The sequence below is a fragment of the Orycteropus afer genome, unplaced genomic scaffold (assembly GCF_000298275.1).
Source record: "Orycteropus afer afer isolate SDZICR_OR568_19922 unplaced genomic scaffold, OryAfe1.0 scaffold00076, whole genome shotgun sequence".
NCBI classification, from domain to species: domain Eukaryota; kingdom Metazoa; phylum Chordata; class Mammalia; order Tubulidentata; family Orycteropodidae; genus Orycteropus; species Orycteropus afer.
In genome coordinates, this window is record NW_006921663.1 from 2,501,696 (window position 1) to 2,522,297 (window position 20,602).

Below are 20,602 nucleotides of genomic sequence, written 5' to 3' on the forward strand. Positions count from 1 at the left end.
GGGTTTGAACTGCCAGCCTTCTGGTTAGCAGTCAAGTGCTCTAGCCACTATGCTACCAGAGCTCCTTATTTTACTGAGGAAGAAACTAAGGCCTGAGAGCCTAAGCTCTGATTTACAGAGAATCAAAGGTAGACACCATCTGATTTCAAAGCTCTGTCCTAATGTCAAATCAAATTGCCTCTATTCATAGAAGAGTTGGATGGAAAATTTGATACTATTTTAATCAAAAAGAACAATTCTTTGGGACCTATAATTAATTCATCTGCACCCAGAAAAAGGGAAAAAAGATGAATTCTATTCATCCTCCTTCCTGTCCTACACCCCCAAATGGTCTTGGTTAGGTTAGCTGAGCTTTTTGCTGACAATATTACAACCAGAAAGAACTTTAATGTAATTCATAATGAGGATTTGAGTAGGCCTTTGTGGAAAAGTCATAGTCTGCAGGATTATAAATGATCCCACATCCTTCCTTAAAGCTTAAAGACTTAAAGCTCTGAGGCAATTGACCCAGAAATATTTGATGCTGGTTCTTGAAGACCTGGATCTTCTAGTCCAAGTCACCATGAATGATCCTTTTTTTACTTGATGAAAAAAAGAGAGCATAATTATCAAGCATAGTTCTTCTATCATTTTCCATAATTCCATAGAGAATTGTGGATGGGTCAGCTCAAACTTATTAACCTCATCTGCATGAGAAAACACTCATTCACAATAATTCAATCATCTCTTAAAGCCTGGTAAGAAAACTGCATCATCACCAAACTCAATGCTCATATCCTGAGGAAAAAGTGGAAAATTTTAATCCCTCCAGCAAAGAAGATGCTTTTGAGTTGTGGTGTTGGCAAAGAATACTGAAAATACCATGGACTGCCAGAAAAACAAACATGTCTGTCCTGGAAGAAGTGCAGTCAGAATGCTCCTTGAGAGCGAGAATGGCCAGACTTCGTCTCATCTACTTTGGTCATGTTGCCAGAAGGGACCGTTCCCTGGAGAAGGATATCATGCTTGGTAAAGTGAAGGGCCAGTGAAAAGGGGGAAGGCCTTCAAAGAGATGGATTGACACAATGGCTGCAACAATAAGCTCAGGTATAGCAAGGATTGTGAGGCTGTTGCAGGACCAGGTAGTATTTCATTCTGTTGTACACAGGATCTCTATGACTTGGAGCTGACTTGAAGGCACCCAACAATAACAACAACCAGCAAAGATAAATGTGCGGTCACTTACACAGCTCTCTGAGGGCCGTGAGAGTGACCATCAAGAGCCTGGAAAATCAGAAACGGCTAATGTGAATGCAAAATTACCCTCTTCTTCATTTTTTTGCTGTTGTCCTTAAAGCCAGCAAGCTACTATAAGACATGCTTTGTCTACACCATAACACTGATGTCCTCACAAATCACACATACAGCTTTCTAGTACTCAGAGAAGTAACCAAGACTTTTCTTTCTGCTGTTTCCTACTTGGGATGGTTAGTTTTGTGTGTCAGATTGACTAAGCTATAGTTCCCAATTACTCAATCAAACACTAATCCAGGTGGTATTGTGAAGATATTTTTTAGATGTGGTGAAAACCTACAATCAGTTGATTTTAAGTAAAGGAGATTATCATCAATAATCTGAGTATGCCTCATCCAATCAGTTGAAAGGACCTCGGAGCAAAACTGAGGTTTCCCTGAGGAAGAACTTCTACCTTAAGACAGCAGCATCAGTTCCTGCCTGAGAGTTTCCACCCTGCCAGCAAGCCCTATACATTTCAGACTTGATAACCCCACAATCACATTAGCCAATCCTTGAGGAATCTAGTCATGTGTCACTTAATATCCATAGTACATTCTATGAAATAGGATGTTATGTGATTTGGACATTGTACACACAGAGTATTATATACAAAGCATTATATATTATGTCCCTGGATTACAAACAAGTTCCATTCCTAAGTCAGTCTTTAAGTTGAATTTGTATGTAAATCAGAACAGTTAGGTACAGTTTGTATCTAACATCAGTCAGTCAAATGTTTGTCTTAGTAAATAGTTTACCTTTCTATGCATAAAAGAGGATTAAACACTTCCAGACACACTAAAACATCTTTAATATAATAACCACATCTTTAAAACATTCTTAACATAACCACTTGTCTGTCAGTTTGTCGTACTGTGGTAGCATGTGTGTTGCTGTGAGCCTGGGAGCTAGGTCACTGGAATTTCAAATACCAGCAGGGTCACCCAGGGTAGACAGGTTTCAGCAGAGCTTCCAGACTAAGACAGACTGAGAAAAAGGACAGAATCATTCACTTCTGCAAAAATTGGCCACTAAAAACCTTATGAATAGCAGTGAAACACTGATATATTAACATAATAATACAGTAATAATTAAAAATGTTTTGATGTGTGTCACAAATTAGTGCCTGTTTGTTATTATGAACCTTGTATGTATCTCAAATTGTTAATATAATAGGCATTATAGGGATTGGGACCACAGACTTACATGTGGTCAGATGCTGCCAGAATGGACATTATGTGGTACAGGATTGTATATATATACTCCTATTGATTCTGATTCCATTTCTCTAAAGAGCCTTGACTGATACACCATCTTCGGCATTATTTTGCTTCTGATGTTTGCCTTTTCAGTAATTTCTTTTTAAATTTGTAAGCTGCTATGACAGATTAAGTGAAAAGATTTATAAATCTGTATACCAAAAAACCAAACCAAACTCATTCCTGTCAAGTTGATTCCAACTCATAGTGACCCTTCCTTGGGTTTCCAAGGCAGTATCTCTGTGGAAGTAGATTGCCCAGTCTTCCTTCCGAGGAGTGGCTGGTGGGTTTGAACTGCCAGCCTTCTGGTTAGCAGTCAAATGCCTTAGGTATGATGCCACCAGAGCTCCCATAAATTTGTATAGTTATAGAATAATTACAGTTATATAAAGAATAAATGGGGGAAGGGAGCACTAAATCATCAATTATGGGGATGAAAAACATTTTGGAACTTCTAATTGTATTTATTCTTAAAATCCCATCCTTTAGTTTTTGTTTGTGTGTGTTTTATAATGTTATATGATATTATTTTCTGGTTGAATTATAAGCTGTATTAATAGATAAAACCCAAATTCCCAATGGTTTAACACAGTGGATGTTTGTATCATGCTTACATCCCAGTCCTATATGGTAGTTTCTAGTTGGATAGCCTTCCTTTTACATGGCTGTCTAGAGGCCCAGGCTCCTTCCATTGTATGGCCTTACCCTCATCCAGCTCCTCAGAGCCCCTGCTGTTGACTCAGTGGCTAGTCCGAGACCTTGACAGACCAGTTACTTAGCCATTTGGCCTATAAGTGACATATTTCATTTTTCATTCACTTTCCATTGGTAAGAAGTGCTGTTGTTGTTGTTGTTAGGTGCCATTGAGTTGGCGCCAACTCATAGCAACCCTATGTACAACAGAACGAAACACTGCCTGCTCCTGCACCATCCTCACAATCCTTGCTATGCTTGAGCCCATCATTGCAGCCACTATATCAGTCCAACTCATTGAGAGTCTTCCCCTTTTTCACTGAACCTCTACTTTACCAACCATGATAGCCTTCTCCAGGAAATGGTCCCTTCTGACAACATGACCAAAGTAGGTGAGATGGAGTCTGGCCATTCTCGCTTCTAAGGAGCATTCCAGCTGCACTTCTTCCAGGGCAGATTTGTTCATTCTTTTGGCAATCCATGGTATTTTTAGTATTCTTCACCAACACCTCAATTCAACAGTATCAACTTTTCTTCCATCTTCCTTGTTCATTGTCTAGCTTTCACATGCATATGAGGAGATTGAAAATACCATGGCTCGGGTCAGACATGGAGCTCTCGTGGCATAGTGCCTAAGGCATTTGACTGCTAATGAGAAGACTGGTGGTTCAAACCCATCAGCCACTCCACAGAAGGAAGACTGGGCAATCTACTTCCGTAAAGATTTACTGCCTTGAAAACACAAAGGGGGTCGCTATGAGTTGGAATCAACTCCATGGCAGTGAGTTTGATTTTTTTGTTTTTTAGGGTCAAACACATCTTAGTCTTCAAAGTGACATCTTTGTTCCTTAATACTTTAAAGAGGTCTTTTGCAGCAGATATGCTCAGTGCAATATGACATTTGATTTCTTGATTTCTGCTGCTTCCAGAGATGTTTATTGTGGATCCAAGTAAAATGGAATCCTTGACAACATCAATCTTTTCTCCAAGAAGTAGCCTCACCCAAATTCAATCACAACAACAACTTTACCCCATCTTTGTTAGTAAGCTAGCCACCTCTGCTACAGTGCAACAGGTCCCTGGGTGACATAAATGGTTTGTTCTTGACTACTAACTGAAATGTTGGCAGTTTGAACCTACCCAGCAGTGCCACAGAAGAAAGGACTAATGATCTGTTTCTGTAAAGATGACAGCTAAGGAAACAGTTCTACTCTGTAATACATGGAGTCACCATGAGTAGAATTGACTTGATGACAATGGGTTTGTGGTTGTTATATAGATATCTTTTACTGTTCAGTGTACTTAATCAAAAAAGTTTGGAGACTAGTGTTTCAGAACTGTCAGACTTGGAGCTGTCAGGCTACAATTTGATTCTGTTTTTCAAAATATACTTTGTCAGTATACTTAATAAATGAGATTGGTCATGATTGATCATTCTCAAACTCAGGGTTCAAATGGTACTTAGGTTGGGATTACCCTCATGCTTCCAGCCCTCTGACCCAGGTGGGAATCTGCAGAGTTCAAGTATCTGAGCCCCATACCCAGGGTCCCTTGGTACTGGGGATGGACAAGGAAAGGTTTCAGCAGCTCTAACTGCCCAATCTCCACACTTTCTGTCAGACTGACTTTAGAGGGCTGAGTTTTTCAAATTTTCCCTGGTCTTTCTTGATTTTAGCACTCTGAGTTCCAGGAACCTCCTGAGTCCCAGGCGAACCAGGACAGTTGGTCACCTTACTGTCACTCTGGCAAAGACCTTTCAGTTATGATCCTCTGTTTAGAATTTAAGGCCTGTGGCTGTGGAAGTGAAGGCCAAAGGGGCCCCTCACTGAAAACTGCAGAACTTTAACAGGCTAGCAGGCATGATTAAAGTAGACATTAATCATAGCTTGCTATTTCCCCCTTCATTTTGCTTTCTTTTAAGTAAATAGAAAGTCAACCTCTTTATGGACACTGAGTTCTTTAGGTTTGTTATTTTCAATTGTATGTTCTTTTAAGCATAACCCTCTCCCATGACTGGTTTCAGCTGAGAAGTGTAGCCTATGAAGCCAGACGACCCTGGAAGAGGGATGCTGAGTCCAGGGTAACCAGGCAAGAGAAGAACAAAGACATTCTTGGCAGTCCAAGGGATCTTCAACTCCCTTCGCATTGCCCTATATAATCATGTTTACCTCTTTGCTCAGGAGACAGACATTTTAGAGAAGCATTTCTCTCTGTCTCCTTGGGTATCGATACACAACAAACCTTTTACTTTTCCACTTCAACCTGTTGTGATCATTGGCTTCCCATGACAGTGGGTAAGGACCTTGTTGGTAGTACTTCATGGTGACATCTGCTTGTACAAAGGAAATTCTTCTCCCTAATCTTTTTATAGGAAATTGAAATAGCAAAGGGCAAGGACACAGGATTATTATCCAAAAGGGGCTCTAGCCATTTCCCTTCAGTGTGATATGCAGGTATCTTGCAGGAAAGGGGCTGTCCACAGGTGGTCATCACCAATTATACTCTCAGTTCCCACAAAAAGGGAAAGTGCAAAGTGACTGTTGTCAGCTGTTTTGGTCCTGCTAGGGGATTTTTCCTGAGAATCCCTATAGTAAGAGGATAGATTGTGTCTGCTTTCATGTCCAAAAACAGCCTATAAATTATCTTCATGTCAATATACCTGTAATTGGTCACTGATAAAATTGTCAAGAACATATATTCAGAGGTCAGTGTCCTTGAGTTAAACGATGTCTGTTGGCAGCTTACTGAGAATGAGTTCTCCTGGGACACAGCCAGGCATGGCCACTGGAGTGTGATGGGGGGCATTGGAGGGGTTTAGAGAAAGTGGTGATGGCAGAAGAACATGGTCACATGGTGGAGAAGGGCAGGCACTCCGAGGCTAAGCAAAACCTGGTGTTCTTCCTAGGTAGGCAGTCAGTCAGCACAGAAGATGGTTAGCAAAGAAGAGGGTGCAGAGTCATGGTGCTAAGTTGCCCACTCACTCCAGGTTTTGCAGTTACGTTAGCATCCTTTTTGGAGTATCAAATGACTCCTAGCAGCTCTTGCTTATCCAGGATATCAGCACCCCCCTCCATCTTCCCTGTTACTTCTGGGAGTTCCAGTGAACACAGTCTCTGCTTGTAAGCAATTTAAGGGAGGACCATGTCCCTACCCTGCTGCAGTGTTCCCTGAGAGCACAGTGCCCCCTCCCCTAGTTCTGGAACATCTTCCACAACTTCTGGGGCTGCTCTGGGGTCTGTGGCAGGGAGATAAGAGACCTGGCTCTCCTCAATGCTTTGCTACTTTTGTCATTTGGGACATGACACTGCTTGTATCCAGAGTCATGAAATACTTTGTTTCATGAAGATGGGCCTTCAGCTTCCAGGCTGTTCTCTACTAGGTATAAATCCAGTTCATTGGGTTAAGAAGGGGAAAAAGATACCCTATTCATCCTCATGTCTTCTCTCTTCTCAGTCAAAAGGCCATTGTGTTAGTTGCCTAGCTCTGCTGTAACAGAAATACCACACGTGAGTGGCTTTAAAGAACAGAAATTTATTTTATCACAGCTCTGGAGGCTAGAAGTCCAATCCAGGGTACCTTCTCAAGGAGAAGGCTCTTCCTCTGTCTGCTCTGGGGGAAAATTCCTGTTTCAACTTCTGTAGCCCTAGTGTTCCTTGGTGATATTCACATGACATCTACCCCCACTGCCCCACCTTGTTTGTGACTACTGTTGTGTTTAACTTGTTCTTTTTGTATTTCAGAAGGGATTATGTTTAGGACACACCCTACACTGAAATGGCATGTTGTGACAAAGAAAATCTTATTTTCAAATACTATATATATACAGATATACCCCAAACCCAAACCCAAACAAGTGGATTCTGACTCATGGCAACCCAGGGTTTCCAAGGCTATAAATCTTTATGGAAGCAGACTGCCCTATCTTTCTCCCATGGAGCAGCTGGTGAGTTGCGGCTCCCCACCTATTGGTTAACGGCTGAATGCCTTAACTACACCACCACCAGAGCTCCTTTTTTTCCACAGATATAGGGGTTAGGATTCCAACACATATTTTGAGGAGGAAACAATTTAATATTAATAGTCACTTTCCTTCCTCTTCCAGATAAGAGACATAGAAGAACACAGGCATGTTCATTCATGTAGACAGATATTTGAAAAAGCCATGGACCCATAGGTTCTGCCCCTGTGCTGTATCTGGGCTGTATAGTGTATTATCCCTCTCCTCCCTCGTGCCAAACCAAGGTCACCACTTCAGTGTAAAGAGGATCTCTAAACAGTTAAACTTTTATAAAGAGTAAAACGGGCTGTTTTTAAAGATGCTTTTGAAAAACTTTCATCCCAGCTAATTTTGTATTAAAATGTGTGGTGAAAAAATTTAAATGTGGAATAAAAGATGAGTTACAAAACTGAATAAAAGATGAGACAATTGTATTTTGTTTCCGGAGAGATCATGTAAAGCCCCGATGACTGTGGAAAGAGTAGAGCTGTTACTCTCTTTTACCTTGTGGAAAACAGTTCTATAGATTGAGCCAAAGAAAAGGCAATGTTGGGAAGCCATTTATTTTTTACATGACTGTCTGGTGCATAGTGCCTAAGGCATTTGACTGCTAACCAGAAGGTTGCAGTTCAAACCCACCAACCACTCCTCTGAAGGAAGGTTGGGCAATCTGCTTCGGTAGAGATACTGCCTCGGTAACCCAAGGAGGGGTCGCTACGAGTCGGGTCCGACTCGATGGCACATAACAACAACAATTAGTCTGTAACTATACAAATTTGTAAATCTTTTCACTTAACCTGTCATAGCCACTTATAAATTTAAAAAGAAATCAGTAAAAAGGCAAACATCAGAAGCAAAACAATGCTAAAGATGTCGTATCAGTTAAGGTTCTTCAGAGAAATAGATTAAGAATCAGTAGGAGAATATATATGTGATCATGCACACATAATGTCTGTTTGGGCGACATCTGACTGCATATAAATCTGTGGCCCCAACCCCTGGAAAGCCCATTATATTAAAAATTTGAGGTGTATGCAGTGGTTCATAATAACAAATGGACATTAATTTGCAACACACATCAAAATATTTTTATTAACTGTGTTATTATGTTAGTATATTAGTGTTTCACTGCTTTTCATAAGGTTTTCAGTGGCCAGTTTTTTTCAATAGTGCATGGCCCCGTCCTTCTTCCTAGTCTGCCTTGGTTTGTAAGCTCTGCTGAAACATGTCCACCATGTGTGACCCAGCTGATATCGGAAATACCGGTGGCATAGCTTCCAGCCTCACAGCAACATTCAAGCCACCACAGTATGACAAACTGACACACGAGTGGTGCAAAAGACCTCTTTAAAATGTTAAGGAGCAAAGACATCACTTTGACGACTAAGGGGCACCTAACCCAAGCCATGGTATTTTCAATTGCTTCATATGCATGTAAAAGCTGGACAATGAATAAGGAAGACTGAAGAAGAGTTGATGCCTTTGAACTGTGGTGTTGGCAAAGAATAGTGAAAATTCATAAGCTGCCAGAAGAGCAAACAAATCTGTCCTGGAACAAGTGTAGCCAGAATGCTTGAAAGCAAGAATGGCCAGACTTCTCACCTACTTTGGTCATGTTGTCAGAAGGGACCATTCCCTGGAGAAGGGTATCATACTTGGTAAAACAGTGAGTCAGCAAAAAAAGGGGAAGACCCTCAATGAGATGGACTGACATAGTGGCTGCTATGGTGGGTTCAAGCATAGCAAGGATTGTGAGGCTGACGTAGTACCGGGCAGTTTCGTTCAGTTGTGCATAGGGTCACTATGAGTCAGAGCCAACTCAATGGCACCTAACAACACTAACAACCTCCTGAGGGGTATATGTATACATCACTTGGGAGACCTGTAGCCTAAAGCACTTCTGCATATTTCTGCTATTTAATAGATTTGTGAATACACAACATGAAACTTTGCTTACAACAATCTTGATTATGGAAAATCTGAAACATTCTCCAAAGAGGAAATCTGATCAGGTATAGAACATTTCTATGCCATACTAATAGTATAGCATATTTTAAAAAATGAAAAACAGAGAAGGCAATTTAAAGACCTTCTTAAGAGGGTTTCCTCTTCAAATGTCTTGTTTGCCCGTCTTGCTTTTTGCTTTTGTTTTGGTGATTGTTCTTGGGGTGCATTGGGCTGCACACTGCTCTGAGTGTTTGCACCACTAACTGGAGATGGCCCAACCTCCACTGGCTGATGTTAGACCCTGGGAAATTGGTTGGGTTATCACACTGAGTATGAGTCAGAGCAATGGATTAATTATTTTGGAAAAACCCTAGGGAAGAGTTAGCTGGCATGAATCTTTTCATAAAGCTCTGTAACTGTGGTAGTTCAGTTTGTATGTCAACTTGGCTGTGCCCGGTTGAGTGACTGGGCAGCTGGTGATAGTTATTCCCCATGATGAGACTGGCAATCAACTCCATGGTGGGATCTACCACAGCAGCTGAATAGCTGTTTTAGGGATGTGATCTGCTTCCCATATATAAGAAGCAGCTTTGGGAATGGTCCAGCTTATGGCATGCTTGGACGCTGCATGTAGCCATGTTGTTGCTCAGCAGCCTGCCATGCTCTGCCGACCTTGGTACTTTTAATGGACTTAAATTAATGGCCTGCCATGTGGTTTGCTAACATCAGGACATCAGGACTGTGCTTTTTTACTTGTCAACCTTGGGCATGTCAGTCTCAGCACCTATCAGCTGTCTGAGTGAGGAAAAGCCTCTAGCTTCAGTGGGCCAGGAGCAGGAGGCAGAGCTGAAGCCCAAAGTTGAGGGGCTTTCACCCAGCCCCTAGAGCCTGGCACTTTGAACTCAGACTAAAAGCTTCCAAACTGTTAGAGAATAAAACTCCTGTTTCTTCAGGCCATCCCATTTGTGGTATATTCTTGTCAGAGCGGCACTAGGTAACCAGAACAGTAACCATCTAAATTACTCCTTGTCAAGTAACTCTTTAAGATATGGAGATCCAGTGTGGGGACATTATCAGGAGGCTGGTGGTGGCGGCAGGAGTCTAACCACCACTCTTCAATGATGCTAGTGATAAGGAATTGAATGAAGGAGGGAGACTTGCAGTCAATCCATATTCCATCTGGCTCTCATTCACTGACTACCTAGAGATCACTGTCAGTATGATTTCCCCTGCCTAAGGCATATGACTGCTAACCAGAAAGTTGGTGGTTCAAACCCACCAGCCACTCTGTGGAAGGAAGACTGGACAATCTACTGCCATAAAGATTTACCACCTCAGAAACCCAATGGGGGTCACTACGAATTGGAATCGACTCAATGGCAGTGAGTTTTTTTTTTTGGTTGCTTGGGTCACAGTAGCTGGTGGTGTTTGGTGGTTTGTGGAGGAGGACACTGGAGTTTGAAGAATTTATCAGTGAGAGTCAATTTCCCATCTTGGAGATGTCTGTTGTTAACTGTCGTTGGGTAGGCCCTCAGCTACCCCCATGCACAACGGAACAAAATGCTGCCTGGTCTTGTGACATCCCCATGATCATTGACAGATCAGACGGTTTGTTGTCCATAGAGTTTTCATTGGCTGATTTTTGGAAGTAGCTCGTGAGGTCTTTCTTTCTAGTCTGTCTTAGTCTGGAAGCTCTGCTGGAACCTATTCACTATGATAGCAACAAGCAAGTATCTGCTGACAGATGAGTTGTGGCTGAACATGAGATACATTGATTGGGAACAAGCTCACATCTGCCTCTTGGAAAGTAAAAATTCTACTGTTGAGCTACCAATGCCCCCTGGGTATTCTTAGCCCCTTTATAATAACTTAGTATATAAATACGCCTAGCCCTCCCAGCAGATGTCTAACAGTTGTAAGAAAAATGGGAATGTGTTTAATTGTCTCCCTCTCTTTTTTTTCTTTTCTTTTTATTTTTACTTTTTGTATTTACTACACATGCTATTATAATCCTGGTGTTGCAGAATATTAGAAAAATTATTGTTGTTGTGAATTTTTCTTTTCTCCATAGTTTCTAGACATATATTAAGGTTATTAGTTTTAATTTCTAAATTTCAGGATTAGAATTCAAAATGACTATTCAAAAGTTAATGAAATGGCCAAAGGAAAAAAAAAATTAAGAAACTATAGTAGAGTAAGAAGCTAATATTTCTGAGTATCCAGAATTTTGATGGTTGGGTTTTTTGTGCCTTGTGGCAAGTTAATTTTGTAATTAAAAAAAAAAAAAAAAAAAAAAACTCACTGCTGTTGAGTTAGATCTGATTCATAGTGACCCCTCCTTGGGTTTCTGAGGTGGTATCACTACAGGAGTAGATTGCCCAATCTTCCTTCCAAGGAGTGGCTGGTGGGTTTGAACCACCAGCCTGCTGGTTAGCAGTCAAATGCCTTAGGCACAGCACTCAGGAAAGAGGGTACCATTAACAAGAACTGAGTAAGAGGTTGTTCTTTTGCCTTATTTACCAGCACTGATGAAACCATTGTTAGGATCCTATGTAAATTTGTAGGATCCGGAATTAGAAATAAGATGACAATTTTTGTTTAAAGAGAACAATCAAAGAGCTAAAGAACTAGTACTACCTAGCCTCAAAATATTGCAGATGAAAGATACTAAATAATGGCCTGATATATACGAAAAGAGTGACGTCAGCAGCTATTCTTCTCAGTGAGGCTAGAGCTGAGGAAACATTTAAATCGTAACAAGATCAATTTATTACTTGTATCTTCTTTTTTCTTCAATTTATGCCCTTTTATCTAAATGGATCAGGTGTTCATATAAGACAAGTTAGAGTTTTCTAAGTTTAGCAATAACACAAAGGAATGGCCTCTGGTGAAGTTATAGTTATTATTTTCACAATTTTTAGAAGGAATTCTGACAAAGGAGTGCAAAACTCTAGAGACAGTCGTTTATAAGACCTTTTCCCTTTAGGAAGATAAGAGGAATTTGAACGGGACTCTGGAGAAGGGTCCAGAGCTACTAACTCCATACAAGTAAGCTGGCTCCATAATAATCATCTCTATGTGGCAAATGAATATCCACCCTCAGATGACTCCCAGACAGGACACGGGTACGTTAGTGGTGATTCAGTGAGGAAAACCTTTTATTATTGCCATCAGAGAAACTTTGAAGTGATTGCTGATGAGACCTCAAGTTCCATTAAAGATAAAATTAGTCATAACACCAGGCTTCTTGGCTATACTTAGTGCAAAATCAGCAGAAGAAAGAGTAGGGGAGAATGTCACATTTCTGTTATGACCAAGGCCACAAAGACCTTCAAGAGAAATTAAAGGAACTGAAAAGCTTTGGTCCAGGGAAGCCAGAGAGCCAGGAAAAAAAAAAAAAAAAGGCGCATTCCTTTTCCAAGGATATGCAAAGCTAAAGGAGCCCCCACTGAAAAGAAGAATAGGTAACCAAAGAAACCCTGAACAATTGGTTATCCCAGAGGATCCTGTACTGACAACTTAAAGCAAAGGGTTTTACTTGCAGAAAATCTAACCTGCTTTGTCCAAACTGATCCTAAATCTTAAGACCTAAGGCAAGAACTGGGCTAAGGGTATGGAACATCCAAGAAGTAATTCAGGAAAGCCACCTGTAAGTTTGTCATTCTGTGGTAGTTTATATGTTGTGATGATGTTGGAGGCTATGCCACCAGTATTTCAAATACCAGCAGGGTCACTCCTGGTGGACAGGTTTCAGTGATCTTATAGACTAAGATGGACTAGGAAGAAAGATCTAGTGAGCTGTTGAAAATCAGCCAATAAAAATCTTATAGAAAATAACAGAATATTATCTAATAAAGTGCTGGAAGATAAGCCCCCTAAATTGCAAGGCATTCAAAATACACAGTAGCTGCATCAGTGGTCTTGAGTTTACCAACAATCTTGAAGATGGCACAGAACCAGGCAACACTTCATTCCATTGTCAGAGATGACTCATGGTGACTAAAAACAATAATAATTCAGGGAAGGGATTAGGTCCATTCCCATTCCAGCTATAGAGAGAAGCCAGGACAGCCACAGCTAAGCCCTTAAAGGTATTTTATAACTCCACTGTACTGCCCCCTCTCTCCCACTCATTATTGGTTGGTTGTTATTTTCAACCCTTCTCTGTTCTGTCATAATTAGTCTAACAAAAAATTTTAACAACAACAACAAAATGGATATGTACACTTATTTCATAAACAGTAACTTAAGAGAAATATTTAGAACTGGTGGTCAGCTTTACCCCTAGGACAAGAGGAGGCCAGCTATAGAAAGGTAAGGAAAGACTAATAACTTGAAAGAAAATAAAATTTGTAGGAACTTTAAGAAGCGAGGTCATAGAACCAAACAGTGGTCCCAGAAATTCAACCTGCTGGAAACCCCACACTTTCTAATAGGATAGTGTAGAATTTCTTCCTGTGTTGATATTTATAAATAGTACAACTGTATCTCCCAAACTTTAAGCACTAACTTATCAATGTCAAAATGTTAGCCTCTCCATATACCACTGAATATTTTTTTTAAATTTAAATAAATTAGGAAAATAAAATATTATATCACTCCCTGTGGTGCAGTAAATTACATAGTATGGCTTTTCTAGCCATAAGTCTCTGTAAACTCCTTGGTGGGATTTGCCGTGAGCAACTGAGTAGCTCCTGGTCGTTAAGTTACCCACTGGGGTATTTCTGTTTGAAGAAGCACAAAGTAATTTTCTGGGAAGTTCACTCTCAGGTATATGGAATTCTGATGTTGGGATTTTTTAGTTTGCCCACTCTGCCAGGCTCTAAAGGAGCCCTCCTAGAGGCAGAAGGAGTCTCTCACTGCCAGCTGAGAGATGCAAGAGACACACACACTGCTGAGAGAGACACCAAGAGATACATACTGCTGGGAGAGAGACTGAGAGAGATTACTGGCTGAGAGACAATAGGCTGAGAGAGACCAAGTGTGTTCCTGAACTTGAATTGTAGCCTATTGCTTCTTTAATAAACCCCATAATCTGTGAATTCCTGTGAGTTCTGTGTGGACACTGCAGCTAATTATCAACCGCAGCAAAGAGGTGGGTGCTGCAGGAGGAACAGTTGGTGTCAGGGTTGGTGAAAGAGTGGAGGGAGACAGCATGTCTGCCTTGCAGGAATAGGCCTTGGGCTACTGATGGTGATTTTGTGGGGTTAGAGGAGGTCAGAAGATGTGGCCTCCTTGCCTCTTTGGCACTACCACAGTGGGAAAAAGAGTATCAGTTTCTAAATAAAGGATTAATAAAAGAATAAATTTCATAAAAATAAAAAAGTTATTAAATTCTAGTTAGATTACTACTGATTGCTGAAGGCTCTGAGCATAAGACCCTTTCTCTGTTGAAAGGAGAAATAAGTGTTCAAGAGGTGTTGAAAACATTAGGAGGACTTCCTGAACCTGTATTTATTTCCTTTCCCCCCCGAAACCACAGTAAAATGTCACTAAAAAAAAAAAAAAATTAAAAGTAGCTATAAAACTATCAAGAACAAAGAGAATGGGAGCAGACACAACAGCAGAAAATAAATATCAGCAAATTTCTGAAGGAGGACAAAGTATGGAGAAAGTGTAGCTGAGGTAGCAGCACACAGAAAGCAGAAACCTAAGTGCCTGAAGAAATAAGAACCAATGAAGATGGGGCAATCCTTATCCCAGAATCTCAAAAGTTTCAGGCATTGGAGGCACCAGGTACCTTGGCGGCCAAAGACTGAAAACAGGAGAATTAGTTGAAAGATTGTATAAGAAGGGCCTAGACAGCTCCCCTCAACCCCGACTCCACTGCCCTAAACCCCACCCCAACTATCATTTCAGAAAGAGATGGGAGGTTTATGGTCTGGATAAAATGAAACAGAGCATCACTGGGGGACTCCAGGAACAATGCAGGATGAGGGTAAAATTCTGTACTGAAAACATGGAGAATCTGGATAAGGTACAATAGAAACACCACTATCACACCTGCCTTTACCCCCTGCACTCCTAGACCACTAGAAGTCAGGCTTATTATTCCCATCCCTGCCTCTCCTTCCCCACAACATGTTTAAAAAGTTTTCTCTAGAGAAACTAAATAGTGTCAGAGAAATGACCTAAATTGACTGGCATTTCGGGTCCTGCAGAAGAAAGGCCATCTCCTGACCATTCTCCCTTTGGAGAAGCCAGCCACTTAAGTAAGTCCCACTCAAGTACATAAGCTCCCAATTCATTTTCTAATGTGTCTTTCTTAAATTTGTACAATCAATCAAGAATTGCCAGATACCTGAGTAAAGTCTTTAAGATCTCCATTGCTCAATCTCTTTGCAGGATCCTTTGTGGTCATCTGTGGTGGTTATGTTTTTGTGTCAGCTTGGCTGGGCCTGGTTGAGTGGCTGGGCAGCTGATGGTAATTATTGCCCATGACGAGACTGGCAATCAACTCCATGGTGGGATCTACCACAAGCAGCTGAGTAGTTGCCTTTGGGATATGGTCTGCTTCCTGTATAGAAGGAGAAGCCTTGGGAATGGTCTCTAGTTTATGGCATGCTTGAACCCTGCATGTAGTCATGTCATTGTTCAGCAGCCTGCCATCCTCTGCTGACCTTGGGACTTACAGTGGACTTGAATTAATGGCCTGCCGTGTGATTTGGTATTATTGGTACTGTGCCTTTTTACCTGTCAACCTTGGATCTGGTAGCTTCAGCAGCCAGCAGCTGTCTGAGTGAAGAAAAGCCTCTAGCTTCAGTGGGCCGGGATCTGGAGGTAGAGCTGAAGACCAAGGCTGAGGGGCTTTCACCCAGCCCCTAGAGCTTGGCACTTTGAACTTGGACTTAAACCCTCCAAACTGTAAGAGAATAAACTCCTGTTGTTAGGGCCATCCCATTTGTGGTATATATTCTTGTCAGAGTGACACTAGATAACCAGAACATCATCTTCTTGATTTCCTAATGTTGGAGGGCTCCAGGTTCAATCCTTAGTCCCCCTGTCTTTATCTACACCCACTCCCTTGAAGATTTCATCCATTCTCATGGCTTTAAATCACCTTCATGTGCCAGTGACTCCTGAACTTTATTTCTAGCTTAGATTTCTCTCCTAAAATGCAGATTTATGTATCAATCTGCCTATTCTCTGTTTCTACTTGGAGACAAACAACACTGCATTAGTCAATTTGTGATGCAATGACAAACAATCTGAATATCTTAGTAGATAGATTACAAAGTCTAAAGCCTCTGCCTGGTTGTAGAATGCATTACATCTCAAATACAACATATCAAAACTGAACCTTCTGGTCTTCCTCCCCATATCTGTTCCTCTTCCAATCTTCTCCTTATCAGTTAATTGTTACTTCATGCTTTGGGATTCTCAGGCCAAAAATCTGGAAGTTGTTTCGACTCTTCTCACACCCCACATTTATTACAAGAAATTCTAGTGGTTCTACCCTCAAACTATATTCAGACTCTGACTGTTTCTCATTGTCTCCACTGCTATCACCTTGGCTCAAACCACCATTGTCTCTTGCCTGGATTTTTGCAGTAGCCTCTTAATTGAATTTTCTGCTTCTACCCATACATCCATATAGACTATTCTAAGCAAAGTAGACAGGTTATTCCTTTGAAAATATAAGATTATATTACTTTTCTGCTAAAACTCTATAATGGCTTTCCATTTTACTCACAAAAAAAAAAAAAAAACCTGTGTTCCTATAGTGGCCTTCAAGGCTGTACATGATCCAACCTCCATTGCCTCTAAGACTTTGTCTCCTACCATTTTTTCCCAGACTCACTCTTCTCCAGCCACATTGACCTCCTGGCTAACTGAACAGGAACATTCCCACCTCAGGGCCTTGTGCTGGTTGTTCCTTCTACTTCATCAGCTTTTCCTCTAGATATTCACATGGCTAATTCCCTCACTTCCTTCAAGTCTTTCCTTAAATCCTTTCTCAGTGAGTTCTACACTGACAATAATATTTAAAATTGTTTCTCACCGCTATCCTTCCTTATGGTGATCTCTCTTTTCTATTTCTTTTTTTCATACTTACCATCTTCTAGTATAATATATTATTTTCTTGTAATTACCTATTATTTATTTTCTGTCTTTCCCAGCTATAAGGTAAAGAGAGCAAGTATCTTGATTTGTTGTTTACTGATATGTTCCAAGGTACTAGAACAGTGCCCAGTATTAAGAAGATGCTCAATAAACATTTAATTAGTGAGTAATGAATAAAAATGAGAGACAAAGGACAAAGTAGACAAAAAAGGAACATAGCAGAAACAGAGTTAATGCAGAAAATATTAAAGCAAAAAATAATATCATCAAAGTCTTCAGAAATAAGAGACTAAATTGCATCCATGAAATAAAAATAGGATGAATTAGCAACAACAAAATCAAAAGAACAATTAGAGATTAAAAATAAGTTGGTAAATTAAAATTATGATATATGAAATTTTTAAAGAATAAGTAAAAGGTTTAGAAGATCAAGTGGAAGAATTCTCCCAGAAAGAACAAAAATCTAAAAAGATAAAAAATGGAAACTAGAAGATCGATCCTGCTGATCAACATAAAACTAATATATTTAAAAAATGAAAGAATAGAGAAAATGAAGAAAAAGATTAGGAACAAAAATATTTTAAAAATATTCCAAAACAGAATGACACAAGTTTCCAGGTTGTAAAAAAGCCTCATCTACAGTTTTACTTAAACCATAAAGAAAATTAAAATCCTCACAACTGGACCAATAAGCAACATCATGATAAATGGAGAAAAGATTGAAATTGTCAAAGATTTCACATTACTTGGATCTACAGTCAGCACCCACGGAAAAGCAATCAAGGAATCAAACACTGCATTGGGCAAAAGACTTCTTGAAAGTGTTTAAGAGCAAAGATGTCACTTTGAGGACAAAGGTGTGTCTAACCCAAGCCATGATATTTTCAATAGCCTCATATGCATGTGAACTAGACAATAAATAAGGAAGACAACAGAAGAATTGATGCATTTTAGTTGTGTTTGCAAAGAATATTGAAAATAGCATGGACTGCCAGAAGAACAAACAAACCTATCTTGGAAGAAATACAGCCGGAATGTGCCTTAGAAGTGAGAATGGGTAGACTCCATCTCATATTTTGGTCATATTGTCAGCAGGGACCAGTCGCTGGAGAAGGATATCATGCTTGGTAAAATGGAGAGTCAGTGAAAAAGGAGAAGACCCCTGTCTCTAGAAGACCCTTGTTCTCCAGTGCTGCTATAATAGAAATACTACAGGGGGATGGCTTTAACAAACAGGAATTTATTCTCTTACAATTTAGGAGGCTAGAAGCCCAAATTCAGAGTGCTAGTTCTAGCAGCTGAGGGAAGCCCCTTGACTTTGGGCTCCAGCTCTGCCTCTTGTTCTAGGTTCACTGGAGTTGGAGAGTCTCCTAACTCAGACAGCTTCTGGCTGCTGAAGCTGATAAACCCAAGGTCAGCAGGTCAATGGCACAATCCCAAGTTCAGTAGGCAACACAGCAGGCCACTGGTTCAAGTCCAAGAACAATTCCAAGATTGGCAGGCAACCCAGCAGACCACTGGTTCTAGTCCAGAAACTGGGCATGAAGACTCAACCAAATGCAGGACCCAGATGTGCCAAAAAGCTAGAGGCCTTTTTCAAAGCTTCTCCTTATATACTAGAAGCAGGCCACACACTGAAGTAAACCACTTAGCTGCTCACAGTAGACTCCACCATGGAGGTGATTATAATCTCATCATGGAGAATAACTACATCCAGCTGCTAAAGAACTCAAATCAGGCCCAGCCAAGTTGACACACAACCTTAACTACCACAACCCTCAATGAGACAGATTGACACAGTGGCTACAATGATGGGCTCAAGCATAGCAATAGTTGTGAGGATGGTGCAAGACCGGGAAGTGTTTCATTCTGTTGGACATAAGGTTGCTATGAGTTGGAACTGACTTGACAGCATCTAACAACAACAACTACCACAGTTTTATTTATGATTATTATAAATAAATAATAAGGTAGATAAATAATAAATAAAAGAAGCCTCTCACCAAGCACAACATTGTAACATCTGAGGACACAGGGATAAAAGAAAGATCCTAAAAGCATCACAGTTCCCAAATAAAGAAGAAGGGATCAGACTAGCATAAAATGTCTCAACAATATCAGTGAAAACAAGAAAATAATGGAACAATTTCTTCAAAATTCTCAAAGTAAGCATTTTTATCATAAAAATCAGGGTTTCTAAATGATTCTTCTTGGTTCAGTCACAGTCAACAAAATGAAATTTCAGTTGAATTTGTAAAATTTGAGTGAGCCTGGACAATAACCAGAATAGGAAAAATTAAAGATCAATCTAGTGGTGTAATGCCTAAGGCATTTGACTGCTAACCAGAAGGCTGGCGGTTCAAACCCACCAGCCAATCCTCAGAAGGAAGATTGGGCAATCTACTTCCGTAGTGATATCCCCTCAGAAACCCAAGGTGGGGTTGCTATGAGTCTGATCTGACTGGATGGCAGTGAATTTGGTTTGATTTTTATCCTGCTAGAAACTTAATGTCCTTCTTAGAAAACAAAGGCAACCACATCCCTTGACTGGTATAGTTGGAAATAGCAGTGCTGCACTCAGAGATGGAGACCACACTGGTTTGAATGTGTGTCATTCCTCCCACAGTCCTGGAAATAATCTAATCTCCTACATCAAGCTCCTGAAAGGCCTCACTGTGACTCTTCCATGACTCCCATTCTAGAAATTGAACCTATAATTTTTCCTGTTCTGGTTGTTGTTCCACTTCACCCAAATTTTAAAAATTCAGGTCTGATCTGATTTTGCTTTGTCAGCTACAACTGAACTGGTTTAAAGTCCTGATAAAAATATATGCCCAGCCAACCAATGTATGTCTAGTACAGGCACCACCTGTCTGTCAGTGGAGGCTTGTGTGTTCCTGTAATGCTGAACAGGTTTCAGTGGGAGCTTCCAGACTAAGACAAGCTAGGAAGAAAGGCCTGGCAGTCTACTTCTGAAAAACAGTCAGTGAAACCCTATAGGTCACAATAGTCCAATCCCATTGTGCATTGGGTTCCCATTAGTCAGGGGCCAACTAAACAACAGCTAACAACAACAGCACAACAAGCCTTCAATCAATCATGAGACTAGAATAAAGGCATATTTAGATAATTAAAACCTCAGAAATATACTTACCATTCACCCTCTCTCAGGAAGTGTCTGGAGAATGTGCTCCACCAAAATAAAAGAAGAAACTAATAAATAGGAAGCTATGAGATCTAGGAAACAGGTGATTCAAATCAAGAGAATACAAGGGAAATCCCTAGAACAGTGAAAGGAAGTCTCGGGATAACAGCTGTGTAACAGGCCTATAGAGCAACCTCCCAGTTGGAGCAGAAAGATGGAGAA

General features: G+C 40.5%; 1 protein-coding gene across 1 annotated transcript in view; it reads right to left on the reverse strand.

Annotated features, from left to right (window-relative positions):
* MGST2 (microsomal glutathione S-transferase 2) overlaps nucleotides 1–20,602 on the reverse strand; it is a 58,580-nt gene that overhangs the window by 7,203 nt on the left and 30,775 nt on the right. Inside the window, exons 3-5 of the mRNA XM_042780987.1 lie at nucleotides 14,167–14,187; nucleotides 5,626–5,648; nucleotides 5,530–5,556 (exon numbers count right to left, since the gene is read on the reverse strand). Coding sequence (XP_042636921.1) covers nucleotides 5,530–5,556; nucleotides 5,626–5,648; nucleotides 14,167–14,187 — 71 coding nt within the window. The remainder of the gene's footprint in view (nucleotides 1–5,529; nucleotides 5,557–5,625; nucleotides 5,649–14,166; nucleotides 14,188–20,602) is intronic.